General features: G+C 42.2%; 4 protein-coding genes across 5 annotated transcripts in view; 3 read left to right on the top strand and 1 right to left on the bottom strand.

Annotated features, from left to right (window-relative positions):
* LOC108036184 (spaetzle-processing enzyme-like) lies at positions 1-1,764 on the bottom strand. 2 transcript variants are annotated; one of them, XM_017112174.2, is made up of 3 exons: positions 1,694-1,764; positions 551-1,148; positions 1-484 (listed from the first exon to the last, which is right to left on the bottom strand). In XM_017112174.2, the coding sequence occupies exons 1-3, from the start codon at positions 1,746-1,748 to the stop codon at positions 49-51; spliced, it is 1,089 nt and encodes a 362-aa protein (XP_016967663.2). In that variant the 5' UTR covers positions 1,749-1,764; the 3' UTR covers positions 1-48. The 2 variants fall into 2 exon arrangements, with proteins under 2 accessions (XP_016967663.2, XP_050743534.1); XM_050887577.1 differs by having other exon boundaries at positions 551-1,151; positions 1,694-1,762.
* A 1,094-nt stretch (positions 1,765-2,858) lies between these two features.
* LOC127010993 (CLIP domain-containing serine protease B4-like) lies at positions 2,859-3,910 on the top strand. Its single transcript, XM_050887559.1, has 4 exons — positions 2,859-3,082; positions 3,145-3,190; positions 3,242-3,396; positions 3,452-3,910. The coding sequence occupies exons 1-4, from the start codon at positions 2,860-2,862 to the stop codon at positions 3,853-3,855; spliced, it is 828 nt and encodes a 275-aa protein (XP_050743516.1). The 5' UTR covers position 2,859; the 3' UTR covers positions 3,856-3,910.
* A 733-nt stretch (positions 3,911-4,643) lies between these two features.
* On the top strand, positions 4,644-9,756 carry LOC108036514 (ubiquitin-like modifier-activating enzyme 1). The gene is made up of 4 exons (XM_017112719.3): positions 4,644-5,704; positions 6,314-8,035; positions 8,121-8,429; positions 8,488-9,756. The coding sequence occupies exons 1-4, from the start codon at positions 4,943-4,945 to the stop codon at positions 9,271-9,273; spliced, it is 3,579 nt and encodes a 1,192-aa protein (XP_016968208.1). The 5' UTR covers positions 4,644-4,942; the 3' UTR covers positions 9,274-9,756.
* Positions 9,757-15,016: 5,260 nt separating this feature from the next.
* LOC108036517 (matrix metalloproteinase-2) overlaps positions 15,017-27,209 on the top strand; it is a 78,906-nt gene continuing 66,713 nt past the window's right edge. Inside the window, exon 1 of the mRNA XM_017112723.3 lies at positions 15,017-16,055. Within this exon, the coding sequence (XP_016968212.1) occupies positions 15,906-16,055 (150 nt within the window). The 5' untranslated portion in view covers positions 15,017-15,905. The remainder of the gene's footprint in view (positions 16,056-27,209) is intronic.

Here is a 27,209-nt window from a genome sequence, read left to right as displayed (position 1 = left end):
TGAGGCAGTTTATTATACTTTCACAGGGGAAGAGTTGAGAAGTACATCCTATTGATTTGTATACATGTTCCATTCTATCCATTCGATAAAGTGTGAAGTTTTTGTGTAAACAGCTGGTCCGTATCCGCATGTCCGTCCGAATCTGGCTCCGTACGAGGTTATTCCAGCTAAGTAGTTGAACTCATCCACGCCCCACCCCATTGTGGCCATCAGCGGACCGCCAGAGTCGCCGTCACAAGTGTCCGTTCCGTCCTGGCCACCGGCACATATCTGGGAATCCCTATCGAATCCCAAGACATCTTTAGCATACCCTGAGCACTCATCCGCACTTCTTCCCTTGACGTAGGCTTGCAGCAACACATTACTCATACTCTGCCACTGCGAGTAGCCCCAGCCTGCTATTTGCATGGTTTCGTTTTCAAAGGAGAAATTCCGGAATTCAGGGACAGGTTTAATACACACGGGTTGGATTTCCGGTGTATATCTGAAAAGTGCGAATTGGGCTTGGTAAAGTAATGCTTATATTGTGTTATGTGTAATTATTACTAACCTTACTGGATATTGCAGACGCAGCAGGGCTATGTCGTTATAGTGTTTCCCACCGACGACCCTGTAGTCCTTATGACTGATAGATTTGTCCACATTGATCTCCAGATGCCGGGCCGTGCATCTCCATCGGCCAAGCATATTGGCACAGTCCGGATTGGAGGAGGTATTGTGCTCGCCAAGGCGCACCGTCCGTAGCTCGAAGCCATCTATGTCCAAGCAGTGGGCTGCGGTGAGCACGAAGCGATTGGTGATCAGGGAGCCCGCGCATTTGGGCACTAGGCTCCAGTCCCTCGAGGACCTGTACAGGAGCATGGCAATCCAGGGAAACCCGTTCAGTGGGGCCTCTCGGCCAGCCACAACGTGAAAAGCGGGCGGCGTTTGCCCGCACATCTGACTGTTCGGCAGGATCCAACTTTGTTTCGGGCAACAGATGTAAACCCTTAGCAGTAGGGCATCTCCTCGGGGAGCAAGGCCGCACTGCCTGTCCTTAAATACATGTATCTCCGTCACAGTCATACCCCTGGGCTTCAGAATGCCCCTCAGTGGGGAACAATCGCAGAGTCTGACGCATTCCTCGTCTAGTTGACATGTTGGATATGCTGCTAAGGAATAGATTTACTACAGTTGCATTTAATATACTTTTAAATGGAAGATATGGTATAGACAGGTGTCGCTTTTATAAATCACATTAGCAAGAACAATAAGCAAAGACGTTTGCGGTTAAATGTCAATAAAATATGTCCAGTGTACCGACTGATAGGCCTTATCAATATAACCCATACTTCTAGACAAAGATCGCCTCATACCAATCCTGCTGTTATTTTAAAGTAATTACTAAGATAAACAGTCCTTGGGTATGGTTATTAGTACCTCTATAGTGTGGGCCGAGCCAATAAATTTCCTTTGGAATATGAAACATATTAAAGGGTATCTTATAGTCGGGGGTCACTAATTCTTCCTTTCTTCTTGGATTTTTATGCAAAAAATTAAATTAAAATAAATAGTTAGGCTTAAAAAACTTCGATTTATTGGAAACAACGATCTACATTTTATTTTTCCAAATCAGGAGCACACTGCTTTTGGGTCCCTATTCACTGTAAACTCTCCGTCTGATTATACTTAAAGAATCCCTGCCCATATTTACCAGATACAGTCGAAGCCTTTAAGAGGAGTGCAAAAAACAAATTACGCAAGAGCATCTTGACGCGGTGGAACGACAACTGGCACTGAAAGCTCCTTAAAAGATTTCGGTCGCAAATTAAATTTAATCGCTCTTGCATTAATTATAATTATTTAAACATTTAAATAAAATTCTATATTCAAAATAAAGGTGTTCGTATTCGAACAAATTTAAAAAGTATTTACCAGGAATATAAAAATCTAACAAATATACTATAAAATAATAATTGTTAAAACAAAGATGGCCACATTGGAATGGAATGTTACAAACTTGTTTTTAAAGTTCACTCTGCATTAAATACATATATATTTGATATAAGACTTAAATATGTTTTCTATTTAAATCCAAAGTTTTTTTTATTTGGTATAACTATATAGAGGAGTAAAAAAATCCAATATAAAAATATAAGACTTCGCGATTTTTCTACCAGTGTAGCCACTGCTGAAGTCCGTCTTTTGTTGGCGTGACTTTGAGATTCAAAATTCTAGCTTAAAAGTCATAGACCAAGACTCTTATCGCAGAAGCGCTCTTATCGCAGAAGCCTCAACATTAAAAGAACTTAAATAAATTTGTTATATGTCTATAAAAAGGAAAGGAATGGACCCAACCCAAGATAGAATACATTTTGTTATAGGAAATATATATAAAATTGATTAAATGGATTGGAATTAACATTTCATTGATGCATCACTGTTGCTTATTAATCAATAAAAAAAAAGAACTTTTAAATTGCCTACTTATAAGAATTCTTTTCAAGTTACGGTGATATATATATATATATATATATATTAGCTTTGATACCAAAATTCATATTTATGCAAATGTTAAATTTCAAATTATTTCTTTTTTTCATTCTTATCTGCACCTTCTATTAGCTCTGAATTTTAAGCTAAGTATTTTGAAATTCCGGCATAAAGAGAGACAAGATCAGGGGCCATTTCGAGCTACGAAGCCTTATAATTTAATGTTTCAAAAAACCCATGAGCTTATTTTAATATGCAGACCTAATCTGGCTTCCAAGAAAATGAACGCCATAATATTGTTTGAAAATTTAACAAAGACGATAACAAAGCTCCAGTTTTGTATAAATATTGTCTCCTGAGTGCTAAACGCTCAGTCGTTGCCTCAAGATGCAGATCGCCGTAGCTGAAATAGTGATTGCAGCCTGCCTTCTCCTGGGAGCCAACAAAGGATCGGCGTCCTTGCTGGACGATGATTGTGGAACCACAAGGCATCCTTTAAGAGTTCGGCGGGTAGTTGGAGGCGTTCCTGCTGAAAGATTTGCGAATCCTTGGGCGGTGATGGTGTTCTGCAAAACCGGTTTGAACTGCGGCGGTTCGCTCATCACCTCTCGTACGTATTTTCATAACATATATTTAAAGAATAGGTTTTATAAAACCAATTTATGATTGTAGGCTTCGTTTTAACAGCAGCGAATTGCGTTTATAAAAATCCGGCCCAGTAAGTGTGGGAACTGTATGGTCAAATATCAAAGTTAATCGTATTTTTTAGAAAGGTGCGCCTTGGCGCCTATGACAAGGATATCAGCCAACACGCCATTGAGGTTGACATCGATCGGAATATTTCTCATCCAAAATTTGAAATGATCAAAGGGTCTAAATATGACATAGCTCTGCTTCGGATGGCTCAAGAAGTTTCATATTCAGGTAACTAACCGAGATGGCCAACCAATTCGTCATAAACTAATCATATTGTTCTTAGACTTCATAAGGCCGATCTGTCTGCTCGACAATCAAAGAGTGCAAAACACTTATACACATTTCAAGATATCCGGCTGGGGTAGAACTGAGAGTGGTGAATTAAGCAGAGTCTTGCAGTCGGCTACTTTAAGCAAAGTCGATACATCCATTTGCAGCAAAGCGTTTGAATTCGATGTTGATCAATCCCAGATATGTACCCACAGTGTAACGAGCGCTCGAGAAGCGTGTGCTGGCGACGGGGGATCCCCGTTGAGTGCAAAACTAGATTTCGAGGGAACTATCAGGGAATTCCAGTTCGGCATTGTCATCTACGGAGATTTGAACTGTAGGACCTTTGGTGTTTCCACAAACGTTACGCACTACATAAACTGGATAAAGGATACCATTGATAAAAATGCCGATTAAATTGATCTGATATTCATCATTTGGGATCCACTTAAATCGGTTTATCATACAATAAATCACATTAAATCAAAAACATTTAATTAGTATTGTTGGAATTGTTGGTATAAGTTAGAATATTATTTGTTATAGGTGAAATATATCAAACAAGAACGCCTCTAACCTAGGTAAACATATAGGGACGATCGCACCTTTAAGAAAAAAAGTTCTGATATCAACTTTTGTGACGATAATGTATTTTACGATCTACATTCATTCAATATTCTTTCTAAATGCAGCATGCCGAATGAGAAAATTGTAGAAAATGTATTTCAGGTGAGAATTCAAGGTTAATAGCCGGTAATATTTATGCCTGTCAGCCCCATAGGTTACATTTTCACCGCTCTTTCTTTCAAATCAGGTGATTTTTTCAACATTTTGGTAATGCAATCTGTTTAGTTTTTCCCATACCTTTCGATTGTCGTAACAATCGGACGTTTACAGTAGATATTAATTTATTCGTTTATATATAGTAGTCGCCTTCGTCACTACTTGGACTACCGTCGACAGTGATGTGAACTAGATTTGGGTTGACTCAGAAATTGACAATACTTTTTAAGGATATTTGAGAGAACTAAACGACGGCTTGGTCTGCGCGTCCTAAGGGTGCACCTGATGAAGACGCATATTCAAAGTTTAAAACAAAAAAGTAGCCGATTAATTTGTGCTGGCAACATGGCTGGTATCGAATAGTAATCGATTTTTTGTGCAGCTCTAGTTCGCTTGGCCACGGTCACACTGATTTGGTTTGCCAATTTCAACAGCCGCGGCCACACTGATGCGAATTCTATATTGCAACTCGATCGTGCGTGTTCTGTGCTTTTGGGAGTGCGAGGTGTGAAATTTCGCCACAAACGGGTTCCGCCGTCCTGGAAAGCCTGCCAAGTCCTCTGCCGCTGGAAATCAACTGCCCAACGCCGTCGCGTGTTTCCGACTGACCAGCCGTGTGCGTGTGTCCGCGTTCAGCAGTGTGCGTGTGTGCGACAGAGAGCGGGCGAGCGGTGCAGCCGCAACTGGGAAATTAGATTGCCAATATTTCAGCGAGGAGACAATGTCGAGCGGTCAGCAATTGATGGCCGATTCGCCAGCCTGCAGCTCCACTGACCATTCGCCGCTGGCCAAAAAGAGGCGATTGGAGCTGGCGGGTTCGGGTGAGGGGCAAGTGGGGATGGAGGTGGAAGAAGCCGGCGGAGCAACGAGCAGCAGCAGCAACAACTACGAAAATCACGACAAAGCAGGAGGCGGCGTTGACATTTCGAGCAAGTGCCAGAGCGAGACGACTAGTGAGCGCCAGCTGGAATTGTGCGTATCGTCGTCCACCTCTGACACATGCGGCGCTAATGCGACGACGAAGCGGGCCGAAAAGCAGAAGCCGAAACAGAATCAGGGAAGCGGCGACGACGTTAGTACCTCGTCAGCAGTGGAAAAGGAAGGAAGCAAGCGGCCGGAGAAGCGCAATTACCTGGACACGACCACAGCAGAATCGCAAGAAGCCTCCTCCAGTGGATCCAGCACCGCCAACAACAACAAAGTCAGCTCCAGCAACAACAATAGCAGTAATAACAGCACCAATAATCGGCAACCGGAGGGCAATAGCAGCATGACTGGAAACAGTGCCGCCGCCGCCGGCGGAGATATCGATGAATCGCTGTACTCGCGCCAATTGTACGTCCTGGGTCACGATGCCATGCGCCGGATGGCCAATTCGGATATCCTGCTGTCGGGCCTGGGCGGACTCGGTCTGGAGATAGCCAAGAATGTGATTCTGGGCGGTGTGAAATCGATCACCCTGCATGACACAGCAACTTGTGGGGTATGTGTGTGGGGGCGAAGAAGAAAAAATCGATAATTTTCCAGGCAGAGGCGGGAAATGCCCAGGAAGGCAGTTTTGGCCAGCCCTGGTCCTTGGTGATTCATTTAGAGTTCTGCATGTCGTCCGAGTGTCTGGACTCCGTGCGAAATTAGGTTAGGTTATCATCTCTATTTGCTTGCAAAAAAGAGTTTTGTGTGTGTAATTCGGTTTTCCTTCTTTTTCTATTTGCCTCAAAATGTCTGCGCCATGCGAAAAGTGTGCGAGCGGGACGACCGTATGCGCACAGCGGGCTGCAATTGTTTTTGCATTCCCTTTTGCTCGGCACATTCGCTTTTGTTTTATGCACTGAGAGATACAATTATGTGAAGGCATACATTTAAAATAATTTCTATATTCTAGATGTGGAAAATTAGTACAGCCAACATATCAATTTGGGATTATAGTAGTAAAAAGAAGTTATTCAATTTATATTTACATAATATATTTTGTTAGGATTTTTGTTCTGTGTAGCTGGAAACTCAACAAACATTCTTTTGTTAGTCATAGCCTGCCGTCTTTGCTAATTTCATCACTTGTGCTATATATTAATTTTCGGTGTTTGCCTTGCAGCTCAATGATTTGTCATCGCAGTTCTATCTCACGGAGGCCGATTTCGGCAAGAACCGGGCGGAGGCCTCCTGCGCCCAGTTGGCCGAGCTAAACAACTATGTGCGCACCGTGTCGCACACGGGACCGCTGACCGAGGAGTTCCTGCGCCAGTTCCGCGTGATGGTGCTGACCAACTCGGATGCGGAAGAGCAGCAGAGGATCGGAAAGTTTGCCCATGAAAATGGCATTGCTCTGATCATCGCCGAGACGCGGGGACTGTTTGCCAAGGTGTTCTGCGACTTTGGCGAGAACTTCACCATCTACGACCAGGATGGCACCCAGCCGGTGTCCACCATGATTGCCAGCATCACGCACGACGCTCAGGGAGTGGTCACCTGCCTGGATGAGACGCGGCATGGTTTCAACGACGGCGACTATGTCACCTTCTCGGAGGTGCAGGGCATGCAGGAGCTGAATGGCTGCCAGCCTCTTAAAATCACCGTGCTGGGACCGTACACCTTCAGCATCGGCGACACCAGCAAGTTCGGCGAATACAAGAGCGGCGGTGTGGCCACGCAGGTAAAGATGCCCAAGACCATTAGCTTCAAGCCCCTGGCGCAGGCCACGGAGGAGCCCGAGTTCCTGATCTCCGATTTCGCCAAGCTGGACTCCCCGGCCACACTGCACGTGGCTTTCAATGCACTCTCCTGCTACCGCAAGGCCCACAATGGAGCCTTGCCGCGACCGTGGAACGAAGAGGACGCCAACAAATTCCTAGAGGTGGTCCGTGCCAGTAGCAGCGCAGAAGTCGATGAAAAGCTGGTGCTGCAATTCGCCAAGATCTGCTCGGGTAACACGTGCCCGCTGGACGCGGCTGTTGGTGGAATTGTGGCCCAGGAGGTGCTCAAGGCATGCAGCGGAAAGTTCACCCCTATTTTCCAGTGGCTGTACTTTGACGCTCTGGAGTGTCTGCCCAACGAGGGCGTTGAGGAGGCGGATGCCCAGCCCGTGGGATCGCGATACGATTCCCAGATTGCCATTTTTGGCAAGAAGTTCCAGGAGAAGCTGGCCGACGCCAAGTGGTTTATTGTCGGCGCTGGAGCTATCGGTTGTGAGCTGTTAAAGAACTTTGGAATGCTGGGCCTGGGAACTGGCAAGGGCCAGATTTTCGTCACCGACATGGATCTCATCGAAAAGTCGAATCTGAACCGGCAGTTCCTGTTCCGGCCGCACGACGTACAGAAGCCGAAATCTATGACGGCCGCCGACGCCATTAAACGCATGAATCCAGAAGTGAACGTTACCGCCTACGAGCTGCGTGTGGGTGCCGAAACAGAGAAGGTGTTTTCTGAAGACTTCTTTGGCAAACTTGACGGTGTAGCTAATGCGTTGGACAACGTGGATGCTCGTATCTATATGGATCGCAAGTGCATCTTCAACCGCATCCCGCTGGTCGAGACCGGAACACTGGGAACCTTGGGCAACGTCCAGGTGATCGTGCCCTTCGCTACCGAGTCGTACAGCTCGTCGCAGGATCCCCCTGAGAAGAGTATACCGATCTGCACGCTGAAGAATTTCCCCAATGCCATCGAGCACACTTTGCAGTGGGCGCGCGACGCCTTCGAGGGCGTCTTTAAACAGTCCGCCGAAAACGCTGCCCAGTACATTGCTGATCCCCAGTTCACTGAGCGAATTGCCAAGTTGCCGGGTATTCAGCCACTGGAAATCCTCGACTCCATCAAGGTAACATTGGATTTAAATACATTTTTTAAATATGTTTTTAAGATCTTGCAATCTCTTACTATATGCCTTTCCCTACATTTTGTAGAAAGCCCTGATCGACGACAAGCCCAAGAGCTTCGCAGACTGCGTGGAATGGGCCCGTCTCTACTGGGAGGATCAGTATGTCAACCAGATCAAACAGCTGCTCTTCAACTTCCCACCCGATCAGATCACCTCCAGTGGTCAGCCGTTTTGGTCCGGACCCAAGCGGTGCCCCGACCCGTTGGTCTTCGATGTCAACGACCCCATGCATCTGGACTTTATCTATGCGGGAGCCAATCTGCGAGCGGAGGTCTATGGCATTGAGCAGGTGCGCAATCGGGAGACGATTGCGGAGCTGGTGCAAAAGGTTAAGGTGAGTGGGCGATTCGGAATCCAGTCCGAAAACATTACTCAATTATTTTGTTTTATAGGTGCCAGAGTTCAAACCCCGTTCGGGCGTGAAAATCGAGACCAATGAGGCAGCCGCCGCCGCGTCGGCCAACAACTTCGATGATGGTGAGTTGGACCAGGATCGCGTGGACAAGATCATTACTGAGCTACTCAAGAGCGCCGACAAGAGCTCAAAGATCACACCTCTGGAGTTCGAGAAGGACGACGACAACAACTTGCACATGGACTTTATTGTGGCCTGCTCAAATCTGCGTGCCGCCAACTACAAGATCCCACCTGCCGATCGCCACAAGTCCAAGCTGATTGCGGGAAAGATCATACCTGCGATTGCCACCACCACGTCGGTGCTGTCTGGCCTGGCTGTGCTCGAGGTGATTAAGCTGATTGTCGGCCACCGGGAACTCGAAAAGTTCAAGAACGGCTTTGCCAATCTTGCTCTGCCCTTCATGGCCTTTTCTGAGCCTCTACCCGCTGCCAAGAACACCTACTACGGCAAGGAGTGGACGCTGTGGGACCGCTTTGAGGTGGCCGGCGAGCTGTCGCTGCAAGAGTTCCTCAACTACTTCGAGGAGAACGAGAAACTGAAGATCACAATGCTGTCGCAAGGCGTGTCCATGTTGTACTCCTTCTTCATGCCCAAGGCCAAGTGCTCGGAGCGACTGCCGCTGCCCATGTCGGAGGTTGTGCGTCGCGTGTCCAAACGCCGCCTGGAAGCGCACGAGCGGTCCCTGGTCTTTGAGATCTGCTGCAACGATGTCGACGGCGAGGATGTTGAGGTGCCCTACGTCCGCTACACGCTGCCCTAAGCCCATATATATTCCTAATTTAACCATTAAATTATTTTACGATCCCGTTTTGTTGTCGGCGCCGCGTTTTGGAATCGCATAGCCCCAACGCAGAAGTAATGTCTAGCTGTTTGCATTTTAATTTTCACAACCACCATTACGAGGAGCAGCCCAGATCTAGAAATTATATATTATGTGTGTGTATCCTCAAAGGAATGGCAAATGAATTCGCATCATACGAAATACAAAGACTCGACTTAAAGCAAAAACTTAACTGCATCTGAAGAAACTCTCTGCTCAGCATAGTTGTAAAAGAAACAAATTACGGAAAACTGAAGGCGGACCTTAATCGCATTGAGTAATTGGAAATTGGAAACTGAATGAGCCAGGCGGAAAATTTCACACTTCACTCATATATTTTTTTTATATGAAAGTATAAACTAATTACATCATTGTATTAAAGGAGTAAAGCAAATGAATAAAGCTGTGTATTTCATATGGTAATCGCCCGTTCAAGATGCCTGGGATAATTTCGTTCAGCACTTGACGTCGGGTAATCTCATTTCCCCCGTCAGTTCAGAAATTAAAATTGTAATGCATACTGCTCTGCGAGTGAAGTGTATAAGGGATGCGCCATCTATATCCGTACGCCAGTCAGTTGGCAGAAAGTTACGTGACACAATTAAATATTTTATGCCCTCTCAAGACGTTTATGCCACCCCCAAGGAGGCGGCTGCCACCGAAGTGCAATTGGCAAGTGCCGTAAAGTTGCACTGCTCGTGGGGGCGGCGGGCGGCGTCTTATAATTAAATATTACACGCAATGCAACTGAAGTATGGCCAAAGTTATGCAGTTTCGCTTCTCACTCTTGGCCTCTTGCGGCTTTTCGGAAAACTTGCTTCAATTATGCAGTTAATGAATCAAACAGGCGGGAATGTGGATATGGCCGAAAAGGATAGGTGGATCCCAGCACACCACTTCTATGTTCATCGAAGCAGTATGTTTCCGGCAGGCCAATCAAAGTTTTGCGTTTGTCGTCCGACTCCCGATAGTTTGTCCTTTCGGCTAGCATTGAACTATAAGTTTAGCTTCTTATTTATAAAGCCCTAAACTTAAAATAACTTTAGGATGGGACGTATCTATCCAACGTATTTTAAGCTTCTTGAATGTCTGCAAATTAGTTTGACTTGTCAGATACCATAACGGGGGTAAACATTTACGGTTTGAGTTTAAATTATTCCCAAAAATGTTTCAATAAGAAGCTTTTATTTTAAATTTAGAAACATTAGAGATTAGAAAAATTGAGAAACAGTTACTTTTTAAGCCATGACTTGCTTTGGGAGCTCACTGTGAGGCTTCTATACACTCAACTTTGTGGAGCACACTTTCGGGCATGTTGTAAAGATTTTTATATTACACTTTAATAGTTAAATAAAATAGGATCCGTGGAGAAGTACTTGGTGTGGCAACACTGCCAAGCGTTATACTTAAAAATATGTCAGGTTATGGTGAAAAAGACTTATACAAGCTGGTATTTTGGAATAGGATAAAAAGTAGGGATAAATGACCTGATCCTTAAAATAACTCCTTTGATTAAAATACCAATTTTATAAATTAAAATGGTGTTGCAGTATTATTAGTTATTATTATTATAAGACCATGACAATCCCAGGAGTTTGCGAAAAATAGTTCATAATTTGTATCTCAATCTGAAAAACTTGGTAACTGTTTTCCAACATCCAAAAAAAGCGGTTATTACTCACATAAGTAGGTCTCATGTGTCAATCAAGTCCTTTTCTGAGCTGCATTTACTGTGAAATTTAAGTGACATACGAACACTGAGAGTGATAGGACCCAAGATATTGATTCTTAGTCATTGAAATGCATGCAGTCATTTAGAAATGTTGGAATTGCTATCCAATTCTTTTTCGTATTCAATATTCAATTCAAATGCTTTCTTTGTTCGCACTTTCTGCGTGATTCGTAGGGATGAGTCCGTAGATTTAAATCTCGTGGTTTTTACGCTTAGTGTGCGTCAGCTTTTTGGCTGACGATCAACCGACAAGCGCCACATAATCCAGGGGCTGTTTGACTCACTGGAAAAGAGGGCCACTGGGGATCTTTTTTTATTTTTTGGAAATCACTCACCCATGGAGCCGCTTTCAGGTGTGAAAAAGAACGCCAGAATTATACTCGTAAATTTTAAATCGAATTTCGGGCTTATCTCGACAGCGGCTCAAGCTAAGAGCTCCCAAAGTTTGGGTAGGGCATTAAAATGTCGTTCAACGCCGGCCAGAAATTAAAATCTTTTGTGTTATTGCCCACAACCTGTTGGTTAATATACAAAGAATGCGGTGGTATCATTACTCGGATTTTTCGGTCGACAGTTTGGTATTCCTCATGCAAATCGGATGTGGAATTTTAATGTGTGCTTGTTTTTATATTAATTGTTTGTTTCTCTTGTCATTGAGTGAGTGAATTCAATAAATTGCACGCCGGCCGTGTGACACTTTCCCGGCGATAATGAGCCAAACTCCTCCGAATGTGATTAATGGACCTGTTAAATGGAAATCACTGGATGGCGTTTTCCCAGATGGACACATCAAGGCGAGGCGAGAGCAACGGACGAGTCCAGGGAAAGCGGAGAGCCGAGTGCACTGGATGCATATTTTAATTAATTACTCGGATACAGATGCAGATGCATCTGCCCGTGGGCGGGGGAAGGTCAATTGGGCTGGCATTTCCTGCCCGCTTGGCCATAAGTCGCACTCCGCCGGTGTGCGTCATGTTGAGAAAGTTTTGGGGCTGTGTAAAACACAATTAGTAATTGCTTTGATTTCCTGCCTGTGGAGGAACGTGTTCGATTTCGCACGCTTGGGCAATGGTAGTATGTAAATCGCATGTCCGACCAGTGGCGCACTTCCATTTTGGATCGGACGAACACCTCAAATTGAGTCATTGTACAATGGGAAGTGATACCCCCACACCTGAGTGCACAAAAAGAAAACATTGATAAGCTCATATTACGACTTTTAATTGTTAATAAATCTATAAAACGTAGAGCCTGGACTATGATATTTATTTTTTTCTAAAAGTTGGATATACATACATTAAAATGTATTCATTTATAGACAGAAATCCTAATTAGAATCATAGGAACTCGAATGTCAATGTGGCTTTAGAACAAACAAAAAGTATTTATTGAAATATTCCACATTATTATAAAAAGAGTAAGCATTAATTTTTGTTGTGAAATATTTTCTAAAAGTTTTATTTTTTTTCATAAATATTTTAATTAATTAATCAATTTATTTTTATTTTTTGGTTTTATTTTCATAATTTCATAGTACTATGTATATATAGAGTTCGCCTTAAAAGGACATCAAATTTAAAATGTAATGTGTGTATGCTACAAGAGCTTGTACATTTTTAAGTGTAGGCTCAGGAACGCCATTCATTTGTAGACACGCATATAAATAAATAAGTTTCCCCATATCGGCCCGACGTCCATGCCACCGCCCACACAAGTAATGCAACATTAATACAAGCAGCCCGACAGGCGGACGCAGCGAAGATACCCACAGCCATTGCCGTATTCCGCACCCGTAGTCGTACACACTCCATAATTGAAATATCACGAACTTGCTCCCGGCGATCTTAAACCGAGGACTGTGCTGCCGAGCAGCCCAAGTGGGATGGAAAAAGCTATAGATACGCTTATCAGGGCTCGTGGAGAAAGGCAATAAACAAGATACAGCCCAACTGAGTCACTGACATTAAAAGTTACTAACCTTTTTATGCCGACGCCGATGCGAGTTATCGTCTCTTTGCCTTCCGCAGGAAGCAGTCGATAACTGGCATCTCGATCCTGACCATGGCAGCCGCAACGCGTATATATTAAGTAATGACCACGGAGACCTGTTCCACCGAAACGCACGTATCTGCCATTGAGTAACAAGCAAACACCTTCGAACCGATAAGAAAACTTAAGCAATTTCGGAACCTCGAAAATTACGCACCCCTTGAGGGCTGACCATGTGTCACTTTGAGGCTTGTCATTTGTTCTCAATTCAGGTCAACTGCAGAGCAGAATCGGTTTTGCATTCATTTTCGTGTTCAATTATCACTTGAACTCAAGACCTCAGCCTAAGTTCAGAAATTGCCGGCAAGTTGTTTCGGATATCGTGGGTACAGTGGTGTGCAAATTAGTAAGATCAAATATGATATTCCTTCCGAGCCTAAAATATATATAGTGCATCAGAATGCTGATTTCAGGACTAGGCTTAATTTATTTGCTTAAATATATAAGTTTTGTGGTGTAAATATTTTGTCAAACCTATCTTATTTTTATGATTATGATCAGCTCTTGACGACTGCCCGGGGTATTATATTATTTATTCTTGATCTACGCACATCAAACCCCTAAATATGTACATATTTCCTTCTAGTCATCAATAGAAAATACCATTGATCATTATCATATCACTTTTGTATCCAGGTTATTTGCGCTTGGAAATTATCAATGACTTTCTGGGAATCCCTTTGGTTTGTGATAAAGTTTACTATACTGTTCATGCGATGACTCAATCGGCCAGCAGTCGATATTCGTGCGTAAATTGATTAGCCATTCATTCAAAAATAAAACCGGTACGCTCAATGGGGCACGGAAAAATATGAAACGAATGAGAAAACAACCAAAATTCGCACAAACTGTTGAACTCATTGAAGAAATGCAAAATCAGAAACCTTAAAACACATAATTTCTTATTTAATCCGTCACCATTTATACTTTTCTTTTTATTTTGGCTTTGCCACACAACTAATTCATTAATCATTATTATACACCATCTGCTTCGAATTTATTGTGCAATCTGCGGAGGCTCCAGTCTTGGTTTTGAGTCAAAAATTGTTAAGGTGGCCGAAATCACAGACATCCGTAGCGATCATATACTCTCTCTTAAACACTTTTAAGAGATACACAGGAAAAACTTAAAAACGTCTTTAAATAAACAAGTTCAGAAAAAGTATTTTTTATTGAAATATGAAGTAATAAGAAGTACATATACTTTTTTATCAGTAAATTTGTCTCTACAAGTTTAAAGGTTTTTTTTTTTAACTTTTATCCATATTTTAGGTTATTTAAAGGTTGAGATATCAAAAAAATATATATTATTGCCTACGAAATCATAGCTTATGCATACTTAATTACACGTAATAAAAATAATTTATAGTGCATTTTAAAAATTTTAAAAAATGGAAAAGGATGACTTTTACAATTTTTTTTTTGGCTATTTAACATAATATAATCTCATACAATACATTCTCTAACTATTTAAAGCTTGTCATGTAATTTTTTTATCTTTTAATATAAAACAACCCACTGAACTGGTTAAAAATAAATATTTGTCATGGTTTTTTTCTTTACTTACTTCTGATTATTTAATTATTCACATATAATAATAAAAAATATTTGTGATGAACAAATTTGGAATATAAAAAGGTTTAAAAGTAACCGAAATTAGGTAGTTATATTTATTTTATTTAGTTTATTTTTGGAGAGCTAAATGAGCTACTTCCGTGGATCAAGACAAATATTCCGTTTTCTTTCTGTGTACTTTTAAAAGAAAACGTATTTTTTATGAAAATTACAACGATCGCTTGCTCTTGCACTCTCTTCCCGCGCTGCGAGCGGAAATAAAGAGCAGCGGGCCGCTCTTTGAGCTCTTTGTGCTCGTAGTGGCAAGTCGCTTCATGTCGCGGCAAGTCCGCAGTCACTGCCAGAACTTCACGCGGTAAACCCGCTTTTCGGCGGTGTAACGAGATTTTTCAGTTCGAGCCAAACAGAAATAAGTTAATGTAAAAAGCAAAAAGGCCAACGGGGCTTATGCTACCACGAAATACGCGAATAAAGAGAGAACCGCCCACTTCCCACTTCTTGTCTATTCTTTTGTGGGGACGCGAACAAAGCCGCGAAACGGTTAACGGGCTGCGGGAATCGGGAATCGGGAATCGAGCATCGGTATCGGGAATATACTAAAAAACGAGAGAACAAGGAAAACCTTCCTTTGTGCAGGCACTGCGTGCCAATTAATTGCGTTTTCGTCGCCAAGTGGCTAATGTGCATTTGATATTGAAATTTAAAGTCAATCCGGCCCAGCCCAAGTCAACCCAATTCAACGCCCCCTGCTCCTGCTTGTCCCCCATTCGTATGCGTCATATGTAAAAGAGCGGAAAAGGGCGCACAGGAGAGGGAAGGCCAGGGAAAGGCAAGAAGCAGTGGCCACAACAGAAGCAGCAAGCACAGAACAAGAAGCGCAAAACAGAACTAAACAAGGGAGCCCCCACCCACATCCCCTGTTGTTGTTGTTGCTGTTGCTGTTGTTGCAGCTGTTTTATGCTGCCGGCTGTTTGTGTGCGTGCCGCCACTGCGCATGTGTGTCTGTGTCAACCCCCGCGGACAAAAAACCACAAGGAAAGTGAAGCAAAAGTGAAAAGTTCGGTTCCCTGTTTATCATTTCGAGTCGTTAGTCCGGCACAACAATTAATTAAGCCTCGAAAAAAATAGGGAAAAATTGTTGTGATCCGAGTGATCGAGGAAGAGGCCCAAGTGTTCTTTATATCGGGGAAAAGAGAGAGCTGGAAAAGCCTGAAAAATGAGTTCCACAAGTGTCGCCGCCGTTCTGCTGGCTTTCGTAACCCTGGCCTCGGGAATCCAGGAGCTAACTCTCCCACACCAAAGATCTCCGCCCACCTCTGAGCAGCGGGACATGCAGAACACCAAGCCCGCCTCCCAGGATGACATGGTGAGTCTACCACATATGTGTCTTATTACTTAGGAACGTGATAAGTATTTAAGGGGTACATTTTGGAAAAAACATTTTATTGAAATAGAAAATAGCTTTATGGTTTTTTCCATCGAAATGTCAGTCTGAGCAACAGAATAATACTCTTTCAACAAAAATTACAAATTAAGGTAGTTTTAGTATTAAATAACAACAGGGAAAACCAGGAAAACAATTTGTATTAGTTGTAAACATTTTTGTTCAGTCACTTAACTTTTAGTATTCTTAAAAATGTATAAAATGTAAATGTGTATATGTAAATTTAAAATACCAAAAATTATTTTACAATATTTTTTTAACTCTTATAATTATCTTATCAAATCCCATGGACTTAGTCAAGTATTCCCCTTAATAACGCAGAAATATAATCAATCAATGCATAACTGATGATAAATGCTTAAACACTGTTTGACACAATTGCCCATTTCAATAAAAATGCATGAATTATTAACTTTTGAACCCCCACAGACAGTTGAGTGGTTGAACAAGGTCCGCAAATGTTTGCATACAAATTATACTGCCATTGCTGCTGCTCTGGCATAAATAATTTAACTTAATAAAACCGAAGAGGGAGCATATAAAGTTATTTTCATTGATGAGGTAAAAAAGGGTCAGTGCATTAAATCAGCAGGCAGAAGGAGCACTATCAGTGGCAGTGGCATCTTCAGATAACCAATCCGTATCTGTATATACGGGAGCCAACAGTGAATCGGGGGTGGGGTATCGAGATAAGGCGGATCCGAAGACCCCAAGCATACCCCTTCACTCCGAGATGCAGATGCTGCTGTGCCTGCTCATGCCTATGACCTGAAAATCCCAAAATGGTCTACATATGCATGAACAGCACGAGCCATACCTATAGGGCGTTATAAATTAAAAGATTTTAAAGATAAATAATCTAAATTTAAGATTTCCGAAGCCTGCTCAAAATATCACTAAACAATTGGTTATGGTTTGAAAATAGTTTTATTCTCATAGTTAAAATAGAGTTAAGGATAAGTTCCTGTGGATTTATATTAGCATTTTATTCAAAAATATTCAAACTATGCTATAGCTAGCTTTTAGTTATTTAATGTATAACGAAATTCTTATAACAAACAATAACATTTTTAAAAAATAAACAATTTATGTCAGATCTTACACAAAACTTGGAGTGGAAATTAAACATTTAAGAACAAAAGGAAAACAGCCAGTTTTTAAATAAATTGTATACTTTATTACGCGGAAGAAGCCGTGTTGATATTAATGCCATTTATTTTGCTGAAAGAGGATCGAGTTAACCTTTCGAAACGCACTTTACGTGTGTGCAGTCAGACGCCACGAGAAGGGGCCCCCAGTAGTCTTGGGCTCGGCAACTGCAGTTGGTGGTGCACAATGCACGCTTATTGTTCGGGGCCAGCATCCCAATCCCATGGCTCTTAGTGCATTTCTGGGTCCGGGCCCCCCTCGTCGCCGGCCATGTGGAGCCCTCGCCACTAGGACATTTGCTTGCGCAGTGCTGCAGTTAATGAGCGCGGGCGCCTTTTTAATCAGAATAACAAAATATGAGCAATTTGGCCATTATGGCTGCCTTTTGTTTTGTCTTCTGTGTGCCAAGGAGTCGCCGTGGAATTCTTGAAGGCGCGCCAGGACATTGAACCCGCGCCTCTGACTCAACAGCGCCAGACATGCGAGGCGGCCAGGATGAACTATTCATGTGCTCCGCCAGTCGGCCATTCAGCCATTCAGCCATTCAGGCGGTTCTGCTCATGTGGCAGGGCCGAGTCTTGGCGTTTATTAAAGTGCGAAAGCCGTAATTGAAGGGTCTGAAGCGTTTGGGAGAAATATGAAAGGTTGAGCGAAGTAGGGCGCTTGTAAGCCCTGTTTCGGAGACATAGGACAGAGAAGATTATAGGGAGTTCGAGGAGAGTCCCTATAAATTAAATTAAAATTCAATAATATACGGTAGCAATCAGAAATGAATATAATAATATGTAAGATAAAACTGTAGAACAAAGAAAATTATTTATCTAAGGGATTACAAAAAAAAATAACGCAGTCAAAACTTATTTTTTAACCTCTTATTAAATACATATATTTACTATATATCTAAACTGTTGACTATACAGCTCGTCTGGAGACTTTAAGAGACCTCTGAAGTTTCCAAACCATACCATATTGCTTTAAAATACTATATACTTTTGTACATTTTATATGAGAACTTTTTGAAATATTATAATGTATCATAGTGATACAAAAGTTAGCGGTGACCCCATTAAATTCGCAATCACAATGACAACATAAAATTTCTTACACTAATGTTTAAATATATTATGAAATGTACTATACCGTTTAAGGATATCAAATTGCATTGTATCCCTGAAACGGTGTTTAGGTCGAGGTCGTCACAGAGCCCGCATATTGTTTATTTAGTAAGGACATCGAAAACGATGGATGTCGCCGCTCTTCAGCTGCCCGTTGGATGAGGCGAACATGTGCCATATAGCGATAGGTACATATATGCATATGGGTATAAGAAGCACTATATATAGCTGCGATATGAGCGGAACTGGGAAGAAAAGAACTGAGTTGGGAAGTCGCCGAGCTGAGTTGAGTTGAGTTCGGTTGGGTTGAGTTCGACTGAGTGTCGCCAGCTAGGCGATGCCATGAAGTCAATAAACGCACTCGAACTCCCCTTTTCAGCGCCCCCTCACGGCCCACTCACACACTCTCGGGATTGTTCGCATACACTCACGCTTATGAGTGGCGTGTAATCAAATAAATGATGAAAATGGAGCCAAGACGAAGCGAAAGATGCCATGCACTGTGAAAAAACAGGACCTAGTTTGTTGATTAATAATAATCTGTTAAGAAATGAATAGTTTTTAAAACACCTCTTTTGGGTGCTCGAAAGTAGGCAATAATATTTTTTATTTTAAAAAGTAGTTTGTGTCTAATAATTATAATATAAAGTGAAAAATAACAGGACATAATATTGTAAAAACTCAATGATCTACACAAAAGTAGTATTTAAAACACCTTTTTGGTGAAAATGAATAGTATTTAAAACACGTTTTTGGTGCTTGAAAGTATGCTATTATTTATATTTGGAAAAATGATTTATATCTGAAAAGTATGAAATAAATAAAAACTTAAAAATTTACATTTAAAATATTAGATACATTTGTGAAATAGATCCAAATAAACCTAAAAACGCTGATGTCTAACGGTGCAGTGGGCTTGTTCTTCTGGGTGTTACTGGAGAGCCTTGGCTAGATGGGGGAGGGAGTGGGGGTGGGGGTGGCTGGTGGCAGGGTCACGGCACTGCACTGCGGTTGCATGCCCCAGCGGAAGTAGTCCGGAAAACGTACAAACACACATAGAAAGTGAAGTGAAGTTAACTTATCTGCACGCGCACCACCACACACATTTGCATGTCGCCACGCACAAGCGTCTATATAGAACTGTGGATATATCTGCCTGGGAAGCAGGGGCCTGCCGAGCTATATATATACAAGATCCCGCTGCCACTGACACTGAGGCAGGGGCAGGGACAAAAGGAAGACAGACAGAGACGGAGAGAGACAGCCCTAACAAACTGTTGCAAATTTGCTTTCGAGTTTCGCAAAATTCTAATTGGCACAACTAAAGGAAGCAGCAAAAGGAAGCGTTGTCATCCGCAGACTTTGGGGACTTTCAACTTTCGTGTTTGTATTTGTAATTGCTATTTGCGGCCGGGGTCTTGCTGCCACTCGAGGGTAGTTTTCTAATGAATTCCGCAGAAGAAAGCACAAAGAAATTTTGGTCAGTGACAGGAACAGGTGTTTCCTGTTCGTCATGGGAAACGCAAGTGATCGGAGCGTGTGCATGATTCATTTTGAATTCGAAGAAAACCTTTGGAAATTCTTGAGAGTTCCAAAAGCTTTTGAAGCATGTTTTCAAATATTGGCAGCTGAGATAACATAAAATTTGCGATTTTCGAAACTACAACCAAAAGTATTCCAACGGATTTATTTTTTAGATGAATAGTTCTCTTTTACTTAACTCAAAAGTGAATTCAGGCGTTTATCATTATTCATATCAAGCAAATTAAATTGTTTTCAAGCAGGTTAAGCTTTTCAAAAATTTAAAGTCTTTCTCGCATTTAAAATATTTCCTGTAAAATCCCTGCCATGAGGCACAATCCTTATTTATGCAGCCGTTTAAGGCAATTCACACAATGCAGTTATACGCTTTATTACTCATTTTTAATTGATCCATTGTCGGGCCCACCGAATTCCTTAATATCCATCAAATTCCACATTTTTCGGAATGCAATTAACGCAGTTGCAACTGATGGAAGTCACTCTGGGCATTTTCGTTGATTGTTTTATGGCTTCCTGGTAGGAGGGCCGCTCGTCCCCAGTTCGAAATGCAACCCTCCCCGATCGGTGGCATTACTTTTATGGCACACTCAAGACAGAGGGAAGGGCAGGCCCGAGTCTCAGACAAAAACAATCAGCCACTTAATAGGCTTATGACAATTCTTGGAGCGCCGGTTGAATGCGCCGAGCGGTAAGAGTCATATGGAGGCAGCCAGATCGGATCGTATAATTTTTAAATGCCAACTCCATATGCGATAATCAGAGACAGGAACGGCGAGGGAGTGATTCGACTCAGATCCGACTTGGTACAGATTAAAATTGCCGCTATTAATTAGCCGGCGACGATCTCCGGGCACATTAAGCCTCAAGTCAGAGCTGCTGATTCAGTGTGGATCCAAAAGTCGTGGATATGCAGGCGGGGGGATTTTTAATAAATTAACCCATTCATTAATGCTATTATCAATTGCAGTAACAGATATTTCCGCTGGAATCGTTGACACGACACCGAAGCCCGTTTCACTCGCATAAATTAGCATTTTTGTAAGGTAATTTGTCAGTGAATGAGTGCGACCCACTGACAAATGCCGCCAGACACCTGTAAATGCGTTTATGGGACTACTTGGGCAGCTAACTGAAACGATTCGAGAGTAGGAAATCCCTGATCCCCTATTGAGCCAATGACTAACAGCTTTAGACCACTTTTTGCGTCTCATGGGAATATTGAAACAATGTAGCGATGAAATATATATTTAATTCAAAGATTGTGATTCACAGCTTATCAAAGTCCACGAAATTTGAAAAACAAGTATTATCAATTCTACGTGATATTGCATCTTGAAAGGGAACAATAAAGATAATTTAAAACTGGAAAGCAACAAAGTATCATGCAAAGGCAGAGAAACAAAACGGAAAGAGTCATAACAACCTAAAATATACTTTTTAAATTTTAATCAATTCCAAATCTGTCTCTGCTTTTTACGCGGGCAAATGGAATGCATTAACATATTTATGTGGAATTCCTAATTTTAATTAGAGTACATTTCTATGGAAAATGCCAATTTTCTGCTTACTCTTACCGAGAACAAATTTAATCCTGTGTGAAGTAAAAGGACCCTCTTAACTGGCGCCCCCTGCTGGCCAGCCATGCAGCATGCACATGCATTTACCTGGTGGAAAAAAAGTTTTTATTAAATTTCGCTTTCAATACATAATGCAGTGGGCTGTGGGTGGCAATGCAGTCGCTGCGGGCTCGCTTTCTATTTATTTTTTTAATTGTGTCACGTAGGGACCTATAGAGAAAAAGCAGCTGCCTTTTCGGCTTTACTTGCTGGCTGCCCGGGAAAAAAAGGTAAAATACACTACATCCGATACGTGTTTGTGTGCGTGCTGCAACTAAGCACGCATTGAAATGCAAGAGGCGGAAAAATTTTCGAGCCGAGCACAAGAACAAATAATGCCCAATTTGCATTGGCAAAAGAGTGGAATACAAAAGCCCTGCTAATACCAAACAGAATTTTATGCACTAAAAAATATGTGCAGAAATGGGGAAAAGGGAGGCCTTTGTAGGGTATGATATCCTGGGTTTTAGGCTGAAATTGGATGCTCAAAAAAAATGTTAAATATAAACATTATTTTTAGGGAGCTGTAAATAATAATATGTAAGACTATCCAAAATGATCTTTCACATATTCCCTTAAATGTGTTCAACATCCTTTATAATTTTTTTAATATCCTTGACGTCTTTTCCTGCTTAGTATTCTGCTGTAGCTCCATTCTCTTAACTTTTTAAAGTGTTCCGGCTGAAGAGAAAATCGCAAAAAGAACTAAGACAATCGCGTTTCTAAATATTGCAATCTCAGCACTCCGCACTACCTTGCAATTCAGTGTGAAAACGTGCTCGATTCAGCTAATACATGATTTTACGAGTATATAGGAAGCATTTCCAATTATTTATACGTTCGAAGTGTAGTATATACTTAATTAAACACTGATAACACACAAAAACTTGCATCGAAAAGGAAACACTTAGCTGCGCGATAAGCCTGCCAGCAGAAGCATCAACAGAAGCCGCCCGACTTCCATTGTTGTTGTGTTATTCATTAATTTTATGTGCCATTGATTGATTTTTAATGTCATTGGGGGGAGGGGAAATGCAGAGGCAGGCAGGGAAATGAGGAGATTGAAGTGTTATCGTCTGGCCGACCCACGCAGCGTATGATTGATGCATTATGTTGATTTTCCTTCGCTTTCCGCTCGTTTTTTCGTCGTCTCACTGCATTTTATGCATCATTATGGCTGCGTACCCAAAAATATGAGACATTTGTTGTGCATACACAATTTCTGACAGTCTGCCCGCCAGCCAGCGCTCAAACTCAATCTGCATGCACATTAGCCGATGGAACGCCAACGCGGATGTGGATGTGGATGTGGATGCGGATGTGGATGTGCGGACGCGAACGCGGACTCCATCGCGGACATCCGTACGGACGACCAATCTCCTCACCCAAAAACTTTCAGCAACACATCCACACATATCTGGTCGCTGAGTTGTCCCCAATTTTGGTTAGCAATTTCCATGATTCATGCACACAATAGAGTGGGGGAAGGAACAAATTCCTGGTAGAAGAAACTAATAGCTTAACGGACAGCTTGTGTGTGTAAAATATTCTCCAGGTAATACTATTAGTGAAGTTAATGGAACGAAGAACTCGAAAAAGTAGGAGATTCAGATTGCAGAAAAGGAAAGAAAGTTAAGTGTCACAGCTTAATGATAAATTCAAATAAACCATGAAAAACTACTAGAAATAAGAAGATATACTGCAATATGTTATAATAAAAACTTAAAAAATTTTGGAAAGTTTAGTAATTAAGATTGGGACAGATATATAGGTGATCTTTTATCAACTTCAGATTCAAGAAAATACTATTCAGTATTAAGACTTAATTTCAGAGGGGAAAAGATTGTGATGATTCAAAATAAACTACACACTTTCTAAGAAAATTAATAAAAAAATATACAAGAAAATAATATAAAACCTAATCTAACTCAGATAACCTAAAATGTGTCATTATATAAGCTAATTTATTTTATCTCTTATGAAACCCATTTTAATTTTCTTACGAGCTATCTTTATTAATCAAATAATAAGGTTTTTTCCGTATTACTCTCACCTCCTACTCTATAAACGTTGCCAAAGGAGGGCACCGTATGATTTCCACAATTGCCATATAAAGATATACATCTATTTATGTTTTGGCCATTCGTGCATATCACTCCGGTAAGTGCTGAAAACCGAATAATGCATTATCGGAATTGAACAGTCGTTATTGTTATTGTGGGTGCCGAGAGTCTCAGCTCAATCTGCTTTGCATTTCACTTGAGCGCAGCCCAAGAAGGATTGAAAGATATATAAGGGGCGGGGAGCCATGGAGGAGTGCTGGAAGGAGTTGGAGGTAGGAGGACGATCCGGACGTCCAGCCATTAGCAGGAACACATGCAGGCACACTCAAAACACCGTATGCAGATTTGTTTCCAACGGTCTATAATGGCAGGAAGAATAAAAGCGCGATAAATCCAAGAGGTTGGCGCTGGCAAAGGTGGAAGTGCATAAATAAATGTGTATGTACGAGCCAAGCCAGAAATTCGTTGGCGCTGGAGTTCTAAGAGGGCCACAAAAAGCTGCACAAGAGAGGAATATAAACAAAATATAAAGCAATTGGATTGACCCAGATTCATGGCTGCCTGCCGTCTGTTCCTTCCCTTTATTTTTCGGATTTGTGCTTGTATTAATTATCACATTTGTGCCCCAACGCGCGCTTTTGATTGCAGCAGCAGAGAGGGAGAAAAGGCATACATCAACAATGGGGAACATATAAAAACAATTTATTTTCGATTTATTTATTTTTGCCTGGCTTTATTTGGGGGCAATCGAAATGCCGAAATGCCGGGGAGCACGCGAGCTAACGGGAGTTGCTGCGGCCCAGCGAGGGGCATGCTCCCCGAGAATCTCGCCCAGAACCCGAACGGAGGCGGAGTGAAAAATCTTTGACATTTTGGCAGAAGGCAGCATGGCAGAACGGCAGAGTCTTGATGCCTTGACTTGATTTTAATGATGCACATGCAGCTGCCCGGCCTGGCCTGGCCTGGCCTGGCCTTTTCCGGAGAAACATCCAGCAGGCAGCCACAATGGCAATGACAACGCCTTTTTTGGGCGACATTTGTGCAGCGAGCAGGTTTCCTTTTAAGCGCTGCCTGTGCCATCAATTATGCGGCATGTTGCGCGATCTGAGGCTGAGGCCCCAGCTCGAGATCCAGCCGCGGTTACAGCCCCAAAGCCCGGCTCCAACTTCAAAGCCAAAGAAGGTACGAAAGGAACATCGAGACACGTAGGTGTTGCCGTGCGTGTGTCAGAGATTTGAGCACTGAGAGAAAAATAACAGAGCATATTTTATGGGAGAATCATTTCAGAACAGAAAACTAGTCCAAAAATATTTCCCACGCTTTAGATTACTTTGGAACTCCATCGCTCAGGAATCAAAATGGTCCTCTATCTTAGAAGTTTGCCAATTCAAAACCCGTATTATATAAAATCACTAATTGCAGAATGGATATATATGTATAATAATAATATAATAAAATATATTTTAATTCTGAATTCTTCTTTTAAGTTTTTTTACAATTACCATTATAAACTTACATGCCAAGTAATCTTGAACCTAAAGATCATTTAGGAATCTTAAACTAAGATCAAAAATCGCTTTAAGATATGTTTTTTCCTATAATGGTCTGCTATCATTTTATGATCTATTGAAAGAGGTAAATAAACTTTGAGTCATATTCGGTATTTTTTATGCACTTTTGGCAGTGTGATTTGTCTGCTTACCTGTTTGCCACCAATAATATAAGCCCTGTCCCCTGAGTCAGCGACATTCCCTCGGAGCTCTTTCCCATCTCATCTCCACCTCACCTTTGTGCCAGGGTGCACAAATATTGACCAACTCATTTGGCCGTTCGGGGGTTTTATTTTTCCGCTTAGCCACCTAATTTTGCCACACTCATCAGCGATTCAACTCAGCTAATTCCATCAAACGGTAGTCGTGAAAACGGGTTTCAGCAGTGCCACAAAAATATGTATATGTGCAGCGAGATGGTGACTTGGCGATGGTAATCCAGCTGGGCTATTCGAAATAATGGCAGCTTGCAGCAGGTTTCTGGATTTATTTATATAAGACTAACATGGACTGGACCTGGCGCCACACAGCCAGTGGCACTGCATGAGATAGTATCTTGTATCTTGTCTCGGTAATATTTAATGGACTTGGTATTGCGGCGAGATATTTGGGAATACTATCCAAAAGGGATTATATTTCTGTATTGAAAAGTGTGAGGAATGAGAGATTGAACATGAGTAAATACTATAAATCAACAACTTTGTTTTATTATATCATAAACCACTTTTAATTTATTATAAATTACACAAATCACATTTGGTTTTATTAACATTTTTTATGGCCAAGTGTCAATGGATGAGCAGGAAACCATTCTTCCTTTAAGATTACTTCTTCTGAAGGCTAACCAACTTATGAGCTTCTGCCACTGACCAAGGGCATAAAGTTGGCTAAAATACGGCATCCCAATTGAATTATTAAGCGAATTTATGCACTATCCCCTGAAAGCAGAAAACTGACTCTAAACCACGGGCGGTGGCGATGGCGGAGTGGCGATATCCGACAATATATCACCGGCCATATCGAGTTGCCGCCGTCTGCAAATGGTCTTAATGTCACAAGTTAAAACCTTTTAGCCCGGCTGGCTGTGGCCTTTGCATACGAGCGTTGGGTATAATTGGACAGCCATATGCTGCAGCTAGGCCAGATGCCACAGTCCACGTCCACCTCCCAGATCTCGGATCTCAAGGCGTCGCCTGTCCACACATCGATTTCTGTTTATTTAACTGTCGTGCCAAGTCATTGAACGCAAACGTGGATGCTTTTGTTTTTGAGCGGAACAGAGCACCGGAGTGCGTTGATATAAATAATGATTTATTTGTTTATTGCAAATGCCTCTCGGACACAAAGCGTAGTTAATCAAGAGTGCAGTTCGCCTTGGCCGCCCGCCTCTTTGCCATTTCCATACACATACACATTTCCATTTCCATTTTCCCATCTTTGCTATTAACGCCGCCCCCTTTCGCCGCCGCCTCTTCGGGGGCTCGGACCTATTGTCTGGGGAGGATTGGGGGCGTGGGTATGGTATGGATTGATTGGGAACGGAACAGAATGATTGAGGTTTGGGGGCTTGGGGCGCCTTTGATGACTTGTTGCTCGGGCGCGGCGACAAAGTAAACGCTAGAGCCTCGGGAACCTGGCGGCCGGGCGGCTGGGCTGGGCTGGCTGGCAAGTGGCGAGTATCTCATCACTTTCCCATAAACTCTGGGCCCCAGATGGGGCTGCCAGTTGGCCGTGGGCGGGGATATTGCAATTTACGTCCTGCGGTCTAATTAAAGTGCAAGCACAAACACAAACACCACCGCCAACTCAACTTGTGGCAGGTTGAAAGACGGACCACGAGCCATTCGCCAGGCGCATTGAACGTTGCGTGTTTGCAGCTCTGCGGTAAGTTCATTTGATGGACTACACTGCAAAAAAAAGTAATTTTAGAAAAAATATGATTTTTAAGGATTAAATATTGAATATATAAAAAACAAAGAAGACATTCTTCCTAGGGAACAACTTACTAAGGTGACTAAAAAGGTATATAAAAAACACTTTT

This window comes from Drosophila biarmipes, chromosome 2R (assembly GCF_025231255.1).
Source record: "Drosophila biarmipes strain raj3 chromosome 2R, RU_DBia_V1.1, whole genome shotgun sequence".
Taxonomy (NCBI): domain Eukaryota; kingdom Metazoa; phylum Arthropoda; class Insecta; order Diptera; family Drosophilidae; genus Drosophila; species Drosophila biarmipes.
This window is presented reverse-complemented; position numbering and strand designations above follow the sequence as displayed.

Coding starts and splice junctions, on each gene's coding strand:
- LOC127010993 (XM_050887559.1), top strand. CDS start 2,860: ATGCAGATCGCCGTAGCTGAAATAGTGATTGCAGCCTGCCTTCTCCTG. Junction 3,083..3,144: donor CGGTTCGCTCATCACCTCTC/GTACGTATTTTC, acceptor TTATGATTGTAG/GCTTCGTTTTAACAGCAGCG. Junction 3,397..3,451: donor TCAAGAAGTTTCATATTCAG/GTAACTAACCGA, acceptor TATTGTTCTTAG/ACTTCATAAGGCCGATCTGT.
- LOC108036514 (XM_017112719.3), top strand. CDS start 4,943: ATGTCGAGCGGTCAGCAATTGATGGCCGATTCGCCAGCCTGCAGCTCC. Junction 8,036..8,120: donor AAATCCTCGACTCCATCAAG/GTAACATTGGAT, acceptor TACATTTTGTAG/AAAGCCCTGATCGACGACAA. Junction 8,430..8,487: donor AGCTGGTGCAAAAGGTTAAG/GTGAGTGGGCGA, acceptor TTTGTTTTATAG/GTGCCAGAGTTCAAACCCCG.
- LOC108036184 (XM_050887577.1), bottom strand. CDS start 1,748: ATGCTCTTGCGTAATTTGTTTTTTGCACTCCTCTTAAAGGCTTCGACT. Junction 1,152..1,693: donor AAAGGCTTCGACTGTATCTG/GTAAATATGGGC, acceptor TCTATTCCTTAG/CAGCATATCCAACATGTCAA. Junction 485..550: donor CGTCTGCAATATCCAGTAAG/GTTAGTAATAAT, acceptor CGCACTTTTCAG/ATATACACCGGAAATCCAAC.